The sequence below is a fragment of the Vigna umbellata genome, chromosome 1 (assembly GCF_029865625.1).
Source record: "Vigna umbellata cultivar VRB3 chromosome 1, Vumbellata_1.0, whole genome shotgun sequence".
Classification (NCBI taxonomy): Eukaryota; Viridiplantae; Streptophyta; class Magnoliopsida; order Fabales; family Fabaceae; genus Vigna; species Vigna umbellata.
The window spans coordinates 81222388-81241792 of NC_142165.1; the positions used below are offsets into that span (position 1 = coordinate 81222388).

Consider the following 19405-nt stretch of genomic DNA (forward strand, 5'->3'; position numbering starts at 1 on the left):
AGTGTGTATAATAGCATAAATTCAAACCTCATTAGCATTAAATGTCATAAAAAAACACTTGAGTAAGTTGTGGCCAAGGTTGTCTGCTAATTTCATTTTGTTTAGTTTTTGTGTATACTGATTCGGACCCGTGACAGGGAACATGCGAGGAACGAAGTAAATGCAGTTGTCAAATTTGAACAGCAATCTACTATTAATCAGGTCTATTATAATCCAGTATACTCCAATAAACTTTAGAAAAGTATACACATAATTTAAAGATAAGCTAATTACAACGATATGAATTTTATATAATAATACTATAATTTGTGAACATGACTGTTTTCGTACCCATTAATTATAAACAGTTATTGTGAATGTATGATTCAATAAAATACTAAGTAGTGGATGTAAGAACGTTAATTTAATATTATTATTATAAAGTAATTAAATAATATTTTAAAAGATATTAATTGATGTAATTATCATATATTAACAAAAATATATTAATAATTTGATTACGTAACAATATCTTTTAATATTATATATTAATAAAATATATGATTAATCAGATAATATATTATATTATTATTATTTTATTAATTTAACCAAGTTATTATATTTCTTAGATATTATTTAAATATTATTAGTTTTTACCATAAATTTTAAGATTTAGAAATCTTAAAAATATATATAATATTTATAAAAAATACTCACTTATTCTTAGTCAGTCTTTTTTCTATTTAAAAGATACAAAGTAAACTCTCTTTATCATGTAGAACACTTCTCATATATTATTAAACTTCAATTACTCAAAAAGCTAACCAGCTTTTTGTGTGTATGCTACGAAACACTATAACTCATTGAATTATTTAGTTTCGGTAAGTATATTTAAACATGATATTCAGTCTATCTTTGTTGAATTTATTGCATTACTTTATAAACTAGTTGAATTATTTAGATTTAAAGTTGATATTTATTAAATATATCTTATAAAAATTTATTTATTTATTGCGATGAAATTAAAGTCCATTTATTCATCATATCCCTTCACGGTTATTGGACTTCTTTATTTCATGGTGATGTGAACATATTTTCATTTGTAAAGAGAGAAAATGAAATCGTAACGATGGAAATGGAACGTAGTTATCTACCGATAAACTTTCACCAAAAACAAGATCTATGCATATGAAATATTTGACCGTAATGTTATGTGCGCCCGTGACATGGGGGCAGAGGCAGTGTGGAAGGGAAAAGAACAATAATGTAGTAACATTGATTTTTCCCATAAAACAAGCTCTTTAGTTTCAAGCACAGGTGACATAGAGCACCATAACGGATCCATCCAAGATCTCCCCAACTCATGTTACCAAAATAATTATTTTTATAATAATAATAATAATAATAATAATAATAATAATAATAAGAATCAAAGTTCACAAGCACCACCTCCACCATGTGAACCCACCACAAGGGACAACCTTTTCTTCTTCAGTTTCTCTCTCCTATATAAGCTCACACACAAGTGAACAAGTAAGTACAAGGCTGTTCTTGTTTCTCTCTCTTTCTCTCTCTGAGCTTTGGGACCTCAAAACAGTAAGAACAACAACATATGGGTGCTAAAGTCAATATCTTGGTTTTGCTGGTTTTGCTTCTGGTTGTGTCCTTGCACCAAGCAAGAGCAGCAAAGTCTGGTAACTATAATGTGACTCGGCTGAAGGGAAGAAAGGAAATAACTAATAGGTGTAATTTGTTCATTGGAAGTTGGGTGATTGACCCTTCACTTCCTCTCTATGATTCTTCAAGCTGCCCCTTTATAGATGCTGAGTTTGACTGCCAAAAGTATGGGAGACCCGACAAACAGTATCTCAAATACTCTTGGAAGCCTGATTCTTGTGCCTTACCCAGGTACTCTTCTTTAAGCTCTTTCAAATAAATGCATATTTTCCTACATTTACCACTGCTTTCAAACCAGATTCTCCTTTCGCAATTACTACAACTAGTAGATTGGTTTCAACTTACAATAGATTAACTTGGCTCAAAAGAAGTTACCATTATTGCATGGATTCAAGGGCAAATCTTCCATGTTCTGTTTTGCTCGTTAGAAAGGATCAAAAGTTAGTTTTGGAATATGTTTGAAGTCGACAACATTTGAGTCTGTTGGTGTAATTGCAACTTTTGTATTAGGTTCGATGGAGTGGATTTCTTGAAGAGATGGAGGGGTAAGAGGATAATGTTTGTGGGTGACTCACTGAGTCTGAACATGTGGGAATCATTGTCGTGCATGCTTCACGCGTCGGTGCCCAATGCCACCACCACTTTTGTGAGGAGAGAAGCTTTGTCCACAGTGACCTTCCAGGTTTCCTTTAATATCTTTTTTTTTTCTTTGTTCTCTTTGTCTCTTTTCGCAAATAATACTAAATCCAACATTTTCACGTGTCTTCATTTTTCACCCCTTTCTCTCTTTCTCCATCTTATTCTACTCCCTGTTTATAACACCCGTTTCAGAAAATTAATTTGTCTGTTTTTTGTAAGATTAAGCCATAAAACAAAACTGAGTTTTTTTTCTTTTCTGTTCTCCATTAGGATTCTTCACAATAAGACTTTGACAGGCTGTGTGTGAGACGCTTTTGTCAACCCGTGTTGGAGTACAACTTGGAGGCTCTATTGCAATTATTGGCCTTTATTATTCTACACTTTAACTTTAATCAACATCAATCACTTATTATGTCATAATAATTAAAACTCATTCTTGGCATAACATCTCCAACCCCCCAATGCATAATGTTAGTAAACATTCCATATAGATTGGTAGCAACGTAGAAAATAAGTGAAGAAAAAAAAAATAGTAGCAATTTCACCCTTTTTATTTAATATCTTTTTGAGGATTTAATAAAATAATTTTATTCTTAAAAGTACTTACATGACTATTTTAGTATGATTGTTTTAGCATATAATAAAGTTATGTAGACAAGTTACTATTTTCCACGTGAATCTTTAAGCATCTAAATCTGTGTATACAATGATTGAATTTGAAATATAATCTGAGCCACTAAAATGGAAGTGTGGTAAGGTAACTAGAGTTGTTGGTGGGTTTGTGCAGGATTATGAAGTAACCATAGAACTTTATCGCACACCATATTTGGTGGACATAGTTCGAGAAGAAGTTGGACGCGTGCTCACACTAGACTCTATACAAGCGGGTAATGCTTGGATTGGCATGGACATGTTAATCTTCAACTCCTGGCATTGGTGGACCCACACAGGAAATTCTCAAGGGTATTATTTCCCTCACCAATCATTTTAAGATTAATATAAAAATCTACAAACTATAAATAAATTTAACCATTATTATATTAAAAAAATGACTTTGTTCTATGTAACACGTTCTTCAAACTTAGCTTATAAATAGATTGATCTTATTATTTGTAATTGATTGTAGTAAAATTTTCAATTCATGGTTGTCCTTTCAGATGGGATTACATTAGAGACGGTCCGAATCTACTAAAGAACATGGAGCGTTTGGAGGCTTTTTATAAAGGAATGAGCACATGGGGTGAATGGGTTGATCAAAACATAGACCCTAGCAAAACAAAAGTTTTCTTTCAAGGCATTTCTCCTACTCATTATCAGTAAGTAACTCTTGTTATTAGCCGAAATCCTTATTTTAGCAAATATTAACGAACTGAAATGCATTTGATGACGATGTTTTGAATCAGAGGTGAAGAGTGGAATGAACCGAGGAAGAGCTGTAGTGGAGAACTTGAACCACTTGGAGGGTCAACATATCCTGCTGGTCTACCTCCTGCAGCAAACATAGTGAATAGAGTGTTGAAGAACATGAAGAGTAAAGTTTATCTACTTGACATAACACTTCTCTCACAGCTAAGAAAAGATGCACATCCCTCTTCTTATAGCGGGGACCATGCAGGAAATGATTGCAGTCACTGGTGCTTACCAGGGTTGCCTGATACTTGGAATGAACTCCTAAATGGAGCTCTGATCAGCTGAACTTACACTGTAAACTCTTACAATAATACTATTCTACTCAAGGGTTTAATTCAATTGTGACATAGGACTCTTCAAACGTAGTTATTTGCAAACCGAGTTAGTCAGGAAGATCAATTTGTTACACATGTCCACAAAATAGACATTACAAGGGGTTACTCAATGTTTGTTGTGACTTGCAATTCAACTTTACTCATAATTCATGCACTCTTTGTATGGAACAACAAAATGATATATAGACTCCTTCGATTCAGCAACACCTATGAGACACTTTATTTTTAATATTATATTTGCTGACTCATTTACTAATGGTAATGGGTAAAAAGAGAAAATAATGAAAGAGAAAACGTTTAGAAAAGAGAAGCAAGTGCTACAGGAAAGATTTACAACAAACAAAAGAGAAAACGAGGACATATCTAGGCCCACATATCATCGCTAAGCCTAACAAATTTAGGGATTATATTTTGTAAGGGTTGATTAGTTTATATGAAACTGTATTTCTCTGTTCTAAAAGAATATATTTCCGTTAGATTAGGGTCAATTGTCGCTACAAGACACTATTAGTGTGTACAAGGCCTTAGTAAAAGGAAAAAGCCAGTATATAAGGGTAGAAAAGAAAGTTTTTTTTTTTTTTTAATTTAGGTAGGTCCCTCCTTCTGTTTTGTAGTGTATTCATTTTGTGCTCTCATTGACCTTCTTGCCCCTAAACCAAAATAAGATATTGAAGAAACCTTGCAAGGTATCTTTGAAAAGTTAACCAATTTCCAATCCCAATTTAATGTTGCCATAACCATACAAGATATTCGTTATACTACTTTTCAACCGTCCATTCATGCCCGTCATTCTACTTGGAGATCAAGTAGGAAACCCTCCATGATATTTGTCAATATCCTCCTTTTCAATATGACAACCAAACCACCTACACCCCCTCCGCAGCCATTTATCCACCAATCTTCTCACCAAATATCTTTGGCTTTACACACTATAGCAAAATTTACTATAGCAACCACAAATACTACTATACCACCATTTAACCAACTTTCACCTCCTCCTTCTCCAAATCTTCATTTTCGCAAAATCTAATTAGCTTTCTTGGATGTTTCAGATCCACTTGATTGGCTTTCTCAAGTAAACCAATATTTCCAGTTTTAAAATATTGCATGGGAAGTGTGACTCAAGATTGTTTCTTTCTATACGAGAAGGGAAGCTCTGAGTTGGTTTAAGTGAAATATTCATTGGTAATTACTTACAAAAAAATCTGTCAATAAATTTTGTCTATAAATACTATGATTTGGTTCTTCTTCAGCCATATCTCTCTTTCTTTTTTGTTTTACGGTTTCAATTTATGCTTTTTTTGCCAACAAAATCAAATTTGCTTACTCTTGCCGCTGTTCTATTTCTCCCCCACAATCACACATTTGCAACTTCTTCTCAACCCAACATTTCATCTTTACATTCAATACTTCCTCTTCTTTCCAATCAAGTTTTAGTTGAGAACCCACCAACACATAACCACTCAAGAACTCACCAACACATAACCACACACACTAGTGATTCTACGACTATTACAGGTGGAACGGATTGAGATTCCTTGACCTACCCAAATTAATTCTCGTGTTCATGACTGAAGCAGAAATGCTATGGTGTTTGGCGATAGTGACATAGCTTCTAGTCATGGCGACAACGCGTTTGGATGAAAGTAAAAAGTTGTAGAAGGTTGAGAGTTGTGGCCATGAGATGAGATCTAATGAGGTGTTGTGAATTTGCCAATGTGGTGTTGTGACCTTGACAAATAGAGATAAAGAGAGGGACATTCGTGTGTTTTTTTTAAGAAAATAGAGATAAAGAGATGAAAGTGGATGAAAGATTTGGACAGAAAATTTGTTGCTTTTTTATTGACAAACTTTTTCATCGGTGATTTATATCAAAAAAATTCATCAATAATGTATCTGTCAATAAAATTCATCGGTAATTAAAATTTTAAAATTCATAGTAACTCAAATTTACTAACAAATTCATTTTTTTTCAATAAAATTTCGTCGATAATTTCATATATTTTTGTAGTATAAGATAAATGAATGAAAATTAAAAAATATAATAACAATTTACCAAAATACAAAAAAAAAATTAATTTAAAAAAATTCAGAAATGTTTTAAGAAATATATTAACTTAAAAAATGAGAAAGTGAAAAAATAAAAATTAAAATATTAATTTGAAAAAAAAAATGAAATTATAAAAGGTTTTTCAATTTGACAGAAATAATAAATGTGTTCAAATCTTTGTTTATATTTAAAATATGAAAAAAAAAGAATAGATTTTAGAAAATAATATAAAAAATATGTTAATAAAAAAAATTAAAAATAAATAATTGTCAAATAAAATACACACACCGTAAGTGTATAAAGATTAATATTGGAATATACCAGTGTATATTAAATATTTCATATTATACATATAAATTTTAGGAATTATAATTTATTAACAGCTTGATTCAATAAAAAATTTCATAAAAAATTTCGTTAAATTGATAAGGAGGACATTTTTAATAAGTTAAACCTAGTTTTTATTTATTTATTTATTTAGAATTTCTTTCATTACTTTTTCTTAAATTTTAAAATTAATTTATATATAAATTCATTTGATTTTGTGATTTTTTTTCTTAAGTTTTCAGAAAAAAAATTGAACAAATATATCCTAGATCTGATTTCATATAGTGTTTTGTAATGTGTATAATATGTAATAAAGATTTTTCATTCCTTGTATACAATTTATTTCTCATTTTTATCTTAATAATATTTTAAAACTTTAATGTTTTAAATCTAAAAACTATAACAGTAAAAGAAAAAAGAAAAGTAGTGGAAAAAACTCATTAACCAAATAAATAATTAAAAAGATAGGAAAAAATAAAATCAACATTCAAATTATTACTTATTAAAGAAAATAAAATTAATCATTGCGTAAATGACAATTTTAGTAGAAAGGAAAGATAAAAATTATCAATTAGGTAACTATTACTTCATCGAAATTTTAAAATTATATCCATATCTGAAAATCCGTAATTTCCTTTATAAGTTTAATCCAAATTGTAAACTTAGGATAAACCATAATTAAAATATTCACTCTTAGAAGTTAAAACAAATTAATATTAAAACAAAATTACACTTAAGGTATCTAAATCATTAGGTCATATTTTCACCATGAATTAACAATCAAACTCAACATCAAATAATAACTGTATAAAATATAGATTAAGCTGATATTACATTATTGTACTGTAATTATTACAACCAAAAAGTGTACATAAGGCAACTAATAAAAAAGTACGTTCATGCATTCGGAAATAACGAAAGGATAACACGGCCAAATCGATTAAAGAAACACCAACACTCCAACACGCAAGTTTCCTGCAAATAATTGAACATGTCAAGGTTGATGAAGAGTGGCAATGAAATGGGAAATGTTCATAAAACACTCTACAAGTTTGTTTTTTTTCTTTATCTATCTTTGTATGGACAAAATAATTATGTAAGTTAGATTTAAATCTAATTTATCCATACAACATATCTCTTGTATTGAAATAGTATACGAATGTTTTATTAGTATCATTTTTTAAAAACTGAATTTAATAGTTAAGAAAGAGGTGCAGTACGTAAAAGGAAGTGAAACTAACCCAAGGTAGCTAAGATTAGTAGCCAACATACACAGCAGCATTAACAATGTAGCAGTCATCGTTCTTCTCAGCTACTTCTTCAGTTGAGCACACTAGTCCACCATCCACTACGTCAAACTTCATAATTTCCCCACTGAAATTATTTTCAAATACATGCATGTGGTGAATCCAAAAGGGTAAATTCAAACGAAAAACAAGAAAACCTTATTTAAAAGAGGCTGAAATGTCTAGGGTTTCAAAAGGACAACGTTAACAAAATGTTTGTACTCACTATGGAAACACAGACTTTATTTTATCCTTATCCAAGTTTTGTTGCAGAGGATGAGGCACCCCCAGTTTGACATGTAGTTTCATGTCATCAGATGTCACACCAGGGATGCAACCTGCACCGAATTTTATTAAACAAAAGATCAAAATTATACTTAAAAAAATTAAAAATAAGTAAATTTATTAAAAAAAAAAAGAGGAGTTTTTGGTGATGATTAAAACAAATTAAAGCGTAAATTTATAGATATTTATTTTAAACTTTTAGGATTCAAAACAAAGCTATATAACATTATTCCAACAATTATTTACAAATACTTATTTAACAAACCTCGATCATGATTTATTTAGAATTGACTAAAAGGAAGGAAAATAAATTTTTCTTTCATTTAATTGATAATCATTTAAAAGTTAATATTAACATGGGTAAACAATAAAACCTAATTCAGAAATACCTTTTTGGAATGCTGGAAGTGAATTGGTAGCGATTGCATCTCTACATGCTCTCATTGCAGCAGCTGTTATGTCTTGACTGTCCATCGGTAATATCATTTCAATGTATATAAGGTTTTGAAGACCCAAGAATGTTTGTAAGTATAACATATGTACAGAGGCAAAATAAATGAGACAAATGTTAAGGTCTAGGAATGAAATAATTATTGAAGATCCAGATAACAATTAGATCAGATTATATAATATAATGCTCTCCTTATTATAAATTTGTATTTTAAAAGTTGAACTATATAAAAATTTAATTATTGAGATGAGATCAAAGGTATTCTGAATTTCAAGTTATTTAAAGTTATCAAGTTAGGAAGGATATAGATTGAAAATTTTGCATTTAATAAGAATTAAATATATAAGTGAGATGTAATTCTGAATTTTAAGAGTATTAAATAATTAAGAAGGTAAAGTTGCTTTAAGTATAAACTCAATTCAATTAAAAAATAAATTAGTAGTATGTGAATTTGTTATGTCTGATCCGAATTCGTCTTTAATTACCTGAATATACGTATAGGTATGATACTGACTTTTTAGATCTAGTAGGAAATTAGATTGAACATGTTACAAGATTTGGACGAACATGAATATAGAGGTATATGATACTAATTCTGTTTCACATTACTAAAAACAACTTTAAAACAATTTTAGTTTATTGGATAGTTTATTCTAAAGTTTATATGATTATAATATTTTCTTTACTTGATATTAAAAATAAAAAATATTTTGTATGTATTTAATTCTTAAAAATATTATATTTATTTTATTGTAATTTTTATTTTTTAGAAAAATATATTTAATAAATATTTGATTGTATGCAATTAAAATAAAATAAGAAACAAATTTGATATATATTTGATATAAAAAATAGAGAAGAATATAAGTATTTTTTATATAAAGAATAGAGACGAATATACGTTTTTCTATTAAGAATAGAGATGGATATATTCAAATTTGCATAACAATATTCTATTATGTAAAACATAGAAATTAAATTTCCATAGTAATATTTCATTAAAAAAATCATCAATTTCTTTTACTAAACAATTTATAGCCTTCTCTTTTTCTTCATAAACTTTATCCCAAGAAAACAAAAGTAATAAGATATAGAATGAATACCCATGAAGATCATAGCCAACACCCATCTCAACGAACAAAAGCTTCATGTCATGCAATGAGCTTTCTTTTTGTCCACCACCTTCCATTAGATCACTTGATATATTTCTCCTTCAATGAAGCAAAGAGAGATTATAATGTTGGAAAAAGTTTAACTATTTATATATACTTATCAGATTGAAACCTTGTTTCTGAAATTTGTTGTTTATAACTACGTGTATATGCGAAAAGGAGACAGCTCTTCGCATAGCTTGTCGTGTGTGTTTGTATATGTGTCAAATTAACATTGATATGGTGATACGTGTATGATAACCTAAGAATATGATCAAATGTTTTTCAACACATAAGATGCTACGTAACATAGATGCATGAGCTGGTTAAATTTGTGTAATGAGTATATTTAAAATTAATTATTAATTGATTAACCATGTCATAGAACACATTTTTTTTTTAATTTATTGTGCTTGTTTAGTTGAATATTTTCATGTGTAGATACTTAACTCGTTTATTTAAACTACGCTGTTTTAGTTTCAGAAATGTATTTTTATAAAATAATGCCTAATATTTGAACACCTTTTTTAATATTTAACCCTTCCAGAGTTCAAGATCGGTCTCTTATCAAACATGTACTAGTACAAAAATATTGTATAACGTCGGTGTTTTTTGGTCTTTCATGTCAAATTCAAGGCTCATGTTATACTAGGAGATGTTAAATTGACATTGAATTTTCAACGTTAATTTAGTTATTTGACGTCAAACATAGATCAATTCGACGTTAATCAATTTTTTAGTTTTTTTTGTGATCCTTTGTGATCTTTTTTACAACTCTACGTGAAAAACAAAAAATAACAAATTTAATTCAGTTTTTGATATTTTATACACCAAGAACTATGAACATGTAGTATAATATCAATAACAATAAACAAACAACAATAACAAACAACAAACAACAAACAACAAGTTCAGCAAAACAACAACAACAAACAAGTTCAACAAATAAGTTCTTCAAAACGAAAACGAAAACTAACGTTCAAAAGTTGAGTTTGTCAAAATAAGTATTGTCACCAATGAAAGAGAAAGCAGAATGCACTATGAAGGACAAGAACACGAAAACAATCAGTTAAAACAAACGAAAATCATACCTAAAGTAGTTAATCAACATGCATTTATATCAAATAAAAGAAAAATCATATGTGATGGTCGTCAAATTTAGTTCGAGAAAAGTTTGAGTAGCGAAGAGGGTTTCGCGCGCTAAGATAAAATGAATTTTGAACCTCCTGCTCAAATTTTTATTGAGTTCACTAACATTTTAATGTCTAACTCTAGGACATTCGACGTTTTATAACCTTTTGACGTCTAATATTAGGGAATTCGACGTCATATGTAAGTACATTTTCACCCTCACACCAAGAATTTTCGCAAAATTTACCCAATAAGACGTCGAACTTCTCAATATTTGACGTCTTATAACAAATTAAAACGACATCTAATAATTCCATTTATTTACAAAAATATCACCGATCATGTTGATTATTCAGTGATTTTACGTGTGACGTTTTATACTAGTGATGTTTAGTTAATAAACTTTTGAATATTAACCCTAATAAATAACAAAGTGTGTTAATTAATAGTTTATAATAAATAGGAATTCAGTCCACCTAATTTCTTAATTTATATACTTATAATTTGTCAATATATTTATATAAATCGACAGGATGATAAAAAATATACGGATAAATTTTTCTATCCAGTAAAAGTCCTAAAATATTATATACATTTTTAAAATAAAAATATTTACTATTTTAAAATTTAAATATATTTTTAGATAATTGTCAGATTTAAATATTACTTAAATTATATTAGTTATAACAAGAAATGAAATGTACATGTACAATTTTAATATTTTTAGACATATTATTGTTATTTTATTTTAGTTAATTTATTATTATTTTTTATTTGTATTTTAGACTTAATTTATATTTTTCTATTGTAAATAAAGAATTTTTTATTTAACATAAAAGAGATTAGTTTTATATATAATTTTTTATTATTTAATTAATATAATGTTAATATATATTTAAAAAGAATATTTCAATAATAAAAAAGGTATATATATATATATATATATATATATATATATATATATATATATTAGTATTATATGCATGTTGTTTTTATTTAGTTATATAAACAATTTTTATAAAATTTGAGAGGTAAACTAAAATATAAATATATTTTCTAGTATAATCATGAATGTAAATATTTGTATATAAATCAAGTTAAATTTATGTCTCTTTTATTTCTCTTTTCTTCTTTATAGGATTACCTGTATAATAAAGTCGTATCTATATATATTTTCAAATTTTAAATATATTAAATTAGTACCCTTAAATTATAAGAAGGCATGTGTAGTATATCTTTCTACCTAGCTAAGAAGAATTTCGTTCTACTTGTGCCACGTCGTCATAAAGCTACGCCACGTATATATAAAAATGCAACACGCATAAGTTTATTTTAAAACAATTAAACTTCAAAAATCACTTCACAATTCTCAATGACGTGTTCATCTCTATCTATTTAAAACAAAATATAGTGTAATGAAACGTTAACGAAAATAAGTTCCAAAACCCAATTACAAAAGGATTTAAAGTTTAAAAAATAACAATTACAAATTGTAAAGTACAAAGCTTCATAAAATCCTCCAAATAATCTCAAAAAAATGTTCAAAATCAGTTTCTTTAACTTTGTATATTACGTTCCATACAATATGACCTATTTAAAAATATTAAAATATAACATTTTTTTAATGTCATGAGTAATTTGAATTGGCTTTTAAAATAAACAAATGTAAAATAGAAATAACTACAATCTATCTTCTTGCAACGTATTACCAAATCAAAGGTTATAAACTTCACTATCAGTTCTTAAAATTTTTCATTAATAACATTCAAATTTGAGGGGAAAAATATTTTATCTAATATAATACTAAGAAAATCAATTCTATTGAAATTCGAAAATTGCCCCTACTTAATTCTGCAACAGATGTCCAATAAAATGTTATAAACATAAAAAAATGCTGAATGCTTAACTTTCGATGATTAATTGCATCTTAAAAAAAAAACATTTCTATTTAGTTATTCAATAAAAGTATTACAGTATAGTGCTCACATGATACCTCTCAATGCCACGTCAAAATATAGAAGAAATGTCAATTTTTCATGTTATTATATAGCCATGAATGGTTCAAATCAAGAGTTGAATATCATGATAAACCGAACGAAGCTCTGCAAAGCCTGAAAGTTAATAACCCACATAAACAGCAGCATTCACAATATAACAATCATCATTCTTGTCACCCATTTCCTCTACAAGCACCCCACTTGAGCATATCAAACCACCATCCACAACTTCAACATTCAAAATTTCTCCACTGCAAATTTAAAAACAAAACAACACAAACTGAGTAAATAAACACAATACATTATCAACTACCCAAAGAAATGAGCGAAAGCATAGGTTAATACATGTTCATTAGGATCTACGAACACCAAAATTATGAAAGCATACGTCAATACAAGTTCATTAGGATCTACGAACACCAAAATCATGTTTTTGTTCTGGCTTTCAAGCAAAATATATAAACTTTAATACGTAATACAAACAGAGAGATAAGAATAACTTAGGTTTCTGATAGAAATGTGAAGTTTAATATCCAATAACCAGAGTACAGTAAAAGATTGAAATAACAACAGCTAATTTTACAAGAAAAAGATGATATGTGATTTCATATTGATAGTCATGTCATCACTTAAATAGAACAATATGAAAAAGTAACAAAACAAGGCACTGATTTTTCACTGTTCTGGGTACTTACTAGGGAAAAACTGATTTAACTTTCTCCACATCCAAAGATTTCTGGAGGGAATGAGGAACCCCTAGCTTGATATGCAATTTCATCTGGTCAAAACTCACACCAGGAATGGAACCTAAATCAAACTTGTCTCAATTAGAAATCATTAGACAATTTGAACGCGTAAATTACCCAACCATACATTTTTAAAAAATTAATCAGCAATGAACAACCGTACAGAAAAATCGTAAAAGTTAGAAATAATTGGAGATTTTTGGTCATAGGAAACATCTTATTGTACGATATTTTCCGAAACTATCTAGAATTAGTGGGATGGAAATCAAGTCAAGCTCACTATAAATTTCTCACGAGAAGAATGAATTCTAAGTGCACAATATAACCGTCCAATTAGCTATGGACCGGACGACCCACAATTGGGTCGTAATTAGGCTATTGTTAATTAAAGGTCTACTTCAAAATCTATAAATATAAATATAAATGAGATAACGAGTAGATGATCTGCATTTACTACTGTACCATTAATATTTGAATGGCAATGTTAAGCTGACTTTGGTTTCGGAATACCTTCTCTATGTACCTTTTGAACGGCTTAGACAAATGGTTACAAGAAGACTCGGAGTTGAAGACAACTTTTGGCTCCTTGGACAACTTACTTGAAGTTGGACCGTTTACCTCGATCGAGCGAAACACTAAGCATTACAAATAGATCCTATCCTAATGAACTAGTTATAGATAAAGATCCCTAATACCAACATAATAATGTTAAACTAAATAAGAATATACTATTGAATAAATATAATTTACTTGTAATAAGTGTTTTTAGGATAAAATCTAAAATCTCCATCCACAATACATGGCAATTAATTAGTACCTTACAAACACATAAAGAGGACAGTTTAAAATTACTGAAATTAGTTTATTACTTGTAATAGATATAATTTACTTATGATAAAATCTAAACTCTCCATCCAGAACACATGGCAATTAATTAGTACCTTACAAACACATAAAGAGGACAGTTTAAAATTACTGAAATTAGTTTATTACCACAGAACGAATGGAAAGTAAGGAAAACAAGGAAAAAGAGAGATCTGTACTCAGATGCCATAAAACAAGTTATCTTTCTAAATGTCAGTTTGCTATACATTCCCTAACTAGCATAGGAGAAATTAAACATTCCATGCATTGATTCCTTTCAGTTTCCTGACCATGGAAAAATATCATGTCAGTGATTCTACTATTTCTTCATACTTTACCATACAGGGCAATAAATTACATGTTTAACTAATAGCCACTAGGAAAATAAATATTTGTAAAGACATTTGCAAGCAACATGCTGAAAAACAAAAACATATCATAAGGCCATTTATAATGGGAAAAAAGGATATTCAATCTCAAGACAGAAATTTGGCAATTAGAAAGTAGTACAACATCAAATGAAAGGAATGAAGATGACTCGACTAGGATGTGTTGCAACTGTAACAAGACACATAATCATGAAATATAAGATATTCATGATACATCTACTTTATTACTAATAAGAAATGGTTTTACCATAATGAACAAAAGGAAATTATTTCAATTTCATTTTTGTTTGACCCTGTTCAGTCTATTCAATAAAACTCTAGAAGAGTAAATAGTCAAATCAGTCCCTAAAAAAGAGAGAATTGATCGTATTAATCCTTGAGCCATGAAAATTTCAAAAGTTTCCCTAAATAGGCATTTAATTGTCATATTAGTTCCTGAATGCTGTAATTAATCAGTCAAATTAGTCTCAACGATTTGTGACAAAAAGAGCTAATAGGTTGAAGAAATGTACATTTAGGGGCCTTAAGCATATTTTCTATCATTCAAGCTCTTATTTTGATTTGCTTCATATTTACTGTATGTACACCAAGAATATCTCCCAACCAAAACTATACACTAATTTCTTTCAAGGGACAGCGATCACCAAAGTGAACCTTGCATCTTCCAACAAAGTGATTTTCAATCACGTGACTCTAAATCAAACCATTCAGCAAGAACATGGACTTGCGTCAATTCGCAATAAGATCAAGTTCAGTAGTTAATAATACAGGTGGACAGACTACCATTGAAGCTCCAATTTTCATTTGCTTCAATTTCTAACAAAACAAAAGTTCCTAGCATCAAAAAATCCAACCATTACATTACACTTTAACTAACTACCTTATTCTTTCATAAGAAGCAAGGCACCACCCCCATCGATTAACGTAATCAAATGTTCAATGCATTGGGTAACAAAAAACCCTTATGTTAGACCAAAAAGATAAATTATATTCCCACTCATGTTTCCGATTAACTAACACGGCTAATGTGTCTTACGATAGAATAACTCACAACAATAACACTAAGAAGTTGAACAGTGTAAAACCCAATAAGATTATATACACACACGCACATATACCTCTGCGGAAAGCGGGGATTGAATTAGAAGAAATTGCATCCTTGCACGCTCTCATTGCTGCTACTGTTATGTCCTGTCTGTTGGGTTCATCGCCATGTCAGCAAAAACCAAAGAAAAAAAGACCAAAAATACAAAGAAAAAAAAAGGAAGAGAATACAACACCCATGTTGGTCGTAGCCGACACCCATCTCCACGAACAAGAGCTTCATTGGAGAGGATGACCCTCTGCTACCTTCACTCCCTTCAACCACTTCCATAGTTCGGGAAATTGCAGAAAGTAAAAACTTTGATGAGCGATGTGAGAAAGAAAGAGTTTGGCGGAAACGTTGAGGAAAAGAGTTTGAGCCCAAATCAGTGATGGGAAACGATGAAAATGGAAGATTTAGAAGTGAATAACAGCATTCGGTCATTTCTTTCACAAACTCAGCGATAAATGGAATCAAATCAATATTGATGACCGATTCGGGCGAATCACTGCTGACCGGATTCCCAAAGTTTACCTTTTTCTTTCTGGTTTAACTCTCTCTGCCAATTAGTTTATTATATATTAAATTATTATATTACTATATACAAATTTATACCTAGTCTGATTTAAAGAAGTACTTTATATTAAATTATTAAATTACTATTTACAAATTTATACCTAGTCTGATTTAAAGAAGTACTTTTAAAAACGTAATTTACTTCAAAATATTTAGTTTTTGGTCCCAATTTTTGTCAACTTTATTTCAAATGATCATAATTTTTTTACATTCAATGTAGTCCTAAAGATTGTAATTTGTGTTCAATTTAGTCCTTTTTCCAAACGTCGTTTAAATAGTTAACGACCAAATGTCTAGTTCTGGAATCAGTTAATAACATGTCATTTAAGTGTTGATGTGGACAACATCTCACCACCATCAAACCCCACCCGACCCGCCGCCATGAAGCCTAAATACGCCACCACTCTTCCTTCATTGCGGAGCGTCGCCGCGACACTACCTCACCACCATCAACACGCACATACAGAGAGGAACCCAAAAACGCGACCCAACAACAACCACGATAAGTCACTTCTTGTTCGCAGCACAAGCAGCGTCTACCTTGCCACCAATGCCTCAAGTCGCCGCCGCCATCAACACCGCAAGACCTTAGTGCCGCCACCATCATGCGAACCCTAAAATTGTAGAGTCGCAATCTTCTTCGCGAAACCAGTTCAAAACCTGCACACAGAATTGCAACCACGAGAGAAGCATCAACATCGCGCCTCCAATCATCGCGCATCAAAACATCTTCGTCTTCTCCGTTCAATCGCAACCATGTCGCGACACCATGTGAAGCCGCAAGGATCACCGTCATCAACCTCTCCACCATCTCGCCAGCCACAACACCACCAAGCTTCTTCACATACCTGTAAATCCATCCCTAATTTGCACCGCAAGGAAGAAGAGAGAAGAGGCGCATGAGATCCCTTTCCCCAGTCTAAAATCCTAAGTTTGAGTGGGTAAGGGGCTGACACATGGGAAGGCCTCATTGGCCACATCCACCTCACTACGCCTTAAACTGTCCACTCCCGATTTTAAATGACATGTCACTGATTGCACAACTAGACATTTGGTCATTAACTATTTAAACGACATTTGCAAAAAAGACTAAATTGAACACAAATTACGATCTTTAATAGGACTACATTGAAGGTAAAAAAAAATAAGACCATTTCAAATAAAACTGACAAAAATTTGGACCAAAATTAGTATGAAGGCAAATATTTATTATGTAATAAAGTTAAGAAGATATTGATTATGGCTTTAATTTTTTTACATAATTGAAACGTTCATTAGTGTATTTTACAAAATCAGTCACCTTTTTACTTGATTAAAATTTTAGTCTTTAATTTTCTTTTAAACTTTTAGTGTCTTAACTTTCAGTCATCCACAAGTTTAGAGTCAGAATTTTCTTACACACTTTTAATGCTTTAATTCGAAAATATTGTAACTCATTCAATTTTCAGATCATTATTTTGGATACGTAATGATATATCTAATCAATTTGGCTAGTTGATCCACAAATTTGTAGATAATTAAACTAAAAATTAAATAAAAATATTTATACTATCATCTAAAATATTAATAATGGAATTTGCATTTTTCAATTTTATTATTTTAATAATTATTTTTTGAATTCAAATAAAAATTTATTTTTCAATCAATTGAATTAGTATTTAATTTTTATATTTGGGTCAAATATTAATTTTTTTAATATTTTTTTACTCAATTTTGTTGACCTTTCCATTATATTATTTTTAACTAAGTGTTATGACTTGTCATGTTGAAAAGTAGTGACACAATGTTTAAAAGAGACTTGAAGTCTGTCTTCTTTGTCTTATAATATTCATTTTTTTTAATCTACTAATATGTTCTATGTGCTTCAAGTCCTTGTTATAGTCGTCTTGGTCATGCAATTGTGGTTGGGGATGCAAAACCAAAGTAGTTCTTCTCATGGTAGTGGTGGTGGTAATAGGGCACATGATGTAACCCTCTTTTGAAAATATGGAGATGAAACAATTTTGAGGACAGTCAAAACTTCCAAGAATGTTGGAAATTAATTTTGGGATTTTCGCACCTACAATATTAGATTTATAGAATTTTGGTTGATTATATTTTGTTTTTGTAATTATTAGGTAATAATAAATATTGTGCTATGGTTTTTTTCAACAATAGAGTCACAATCTAAGTGGGGTAGATTGTAATTACATCAAATGGTTCGAGTGGAGAGTTCAATCAATAGTGTAAGGTATTTCTTATGTTTTAAGCGCAAACTAGTAGTCGAGAAGGAGTGTAGGGTACTCTTTGAGACTATATCTTGTTGTAGAAGTTCTTGTCCTTGATAATTTGTTTGTGAAGTTTGCTTGTTGGTTAAACCATCATCTTACCTCCAACTTTGATTTTAATTTTGATTTTGATTTGATCTCTAGTTGTTGGAGTAGTTGTTTAGCCTTCTACTATCATTCATGTAGTGTAACTCTTCTTCTCGTGCATATTCAAGAGTAGAACAACGGCCATTCTGGTGTTCACCTTCATAAAAATCACATTTCATTAGTTGCCACTCTAAGTCGTGAGTTTTCAGATCGAGCTGCAGTTTTGCCATTTGTTTCTTTAACTCTTCCATTTACTGATAAATGAGTTTGTTCTATGCCAATATGTCATCTTGTGTTCCCAACTCTAGTATTCTTCTCTTGGAAGGTTGAATTCTATCATATTATGCTTGATGATCACTAGTTGTTAGTGATTCAAAGATAGTTGTAGTTTCCACAACACTCTTCATCATCATGGTACCTCCTGCTGATGCATCCAACAACATTCTGGTTTGTGGCCTTAATCTACTATAGAACATGTTGAGTTGAGCTATTACATCAAATCCATGGTTGGGACATTTCTTTAGTAAGGCCTTGTATCTTTTCCAAGCTTCACAGAAGTGTTCATTCATACCTTGAGAAAAGGTTGCAGTTGTTGCCTTAACACTGATATATGTACATGAAGGAAAAAATCTTGACAGAAACTTCATTTCCACATCTATCAAAGCGATGTAACA

At 30.0% G+C, this 19405-nt stretch overlaps 3 protein-coding genes across 3 annotated transcripts; 1 reads left to right on the plus strand and 2 right to left on the minus strand.

Annotated features, from left to right (window-relative positions):
• The first annotated feature begins 1507 nt into the window (after positions 1–1507).
• Positions 1508–4246, plus strand: LOC124847479 (protein trichome birefringence-like 38). The gene is made up of 5 exons (XM_047324987.2): positions 1508–1887; positions 2167–2338; positions 3083–3258; positions 3453–3611; positions 3699–4246. Exons 1-5 carry the CDS (start codon positions 1592–1594, stop codon positions 3988–3990), a joined length of 1095 nt encoding a protein of 364 aa, XP_047180943.1. The 5' UTR covers positions 1508–1591; the 3' UTR covers positions 3991–4246.
• A 2957-nt stretch (positions 4247–7203) lies between these two features.
• On the minus strand, positions 7204–9693 carry LOC124847478 (uncharacterized). The gene is made up of 5 exons (XM_047324986.2): positions 9543–9693; positions 8378–8454; positions 7930–8041; positions 7659–7791; positions 7204–7392 (listed from the first exon to the last, which is right to left on the minus strand). The coding sequence occupies exons 1-4, from the start codon at positions 9626–9628 to the stop codon at positions 7674–7676; spliced, it is 393 nt and encodes a 130-aa protein (XP_047180942.2). The 5' UTR covers positions 9629–9693; the 3' UTR covers positions 7204–7392; positions 7659–7673.
• Positions 9694–12648: 2955 nt separating this feature from the next.
• LOC124847480 (uncharacterized) lies at positions 12649–16359 on the minus strand. Its single transcript, XM_047324988.2, has 4 exons — positions 15998–16359; positions 15836–15912; positions 13414–13525; positions 12649–12969 (listed from the first exon to the last, which is right to left on the minus strand). Exons 1-4 carry the CDS (start codon positions 16243–16245, stop codon positions 12840–12842), a joined length of 567 nt encoding a protein of 188 aa, XP_047180944.2. The 5' UTR covers positions 16246–16359; the 3' UTR covers positions 12649–12839.
• Positions 16360–19405: the final 3046 nt, after the last annotated feature.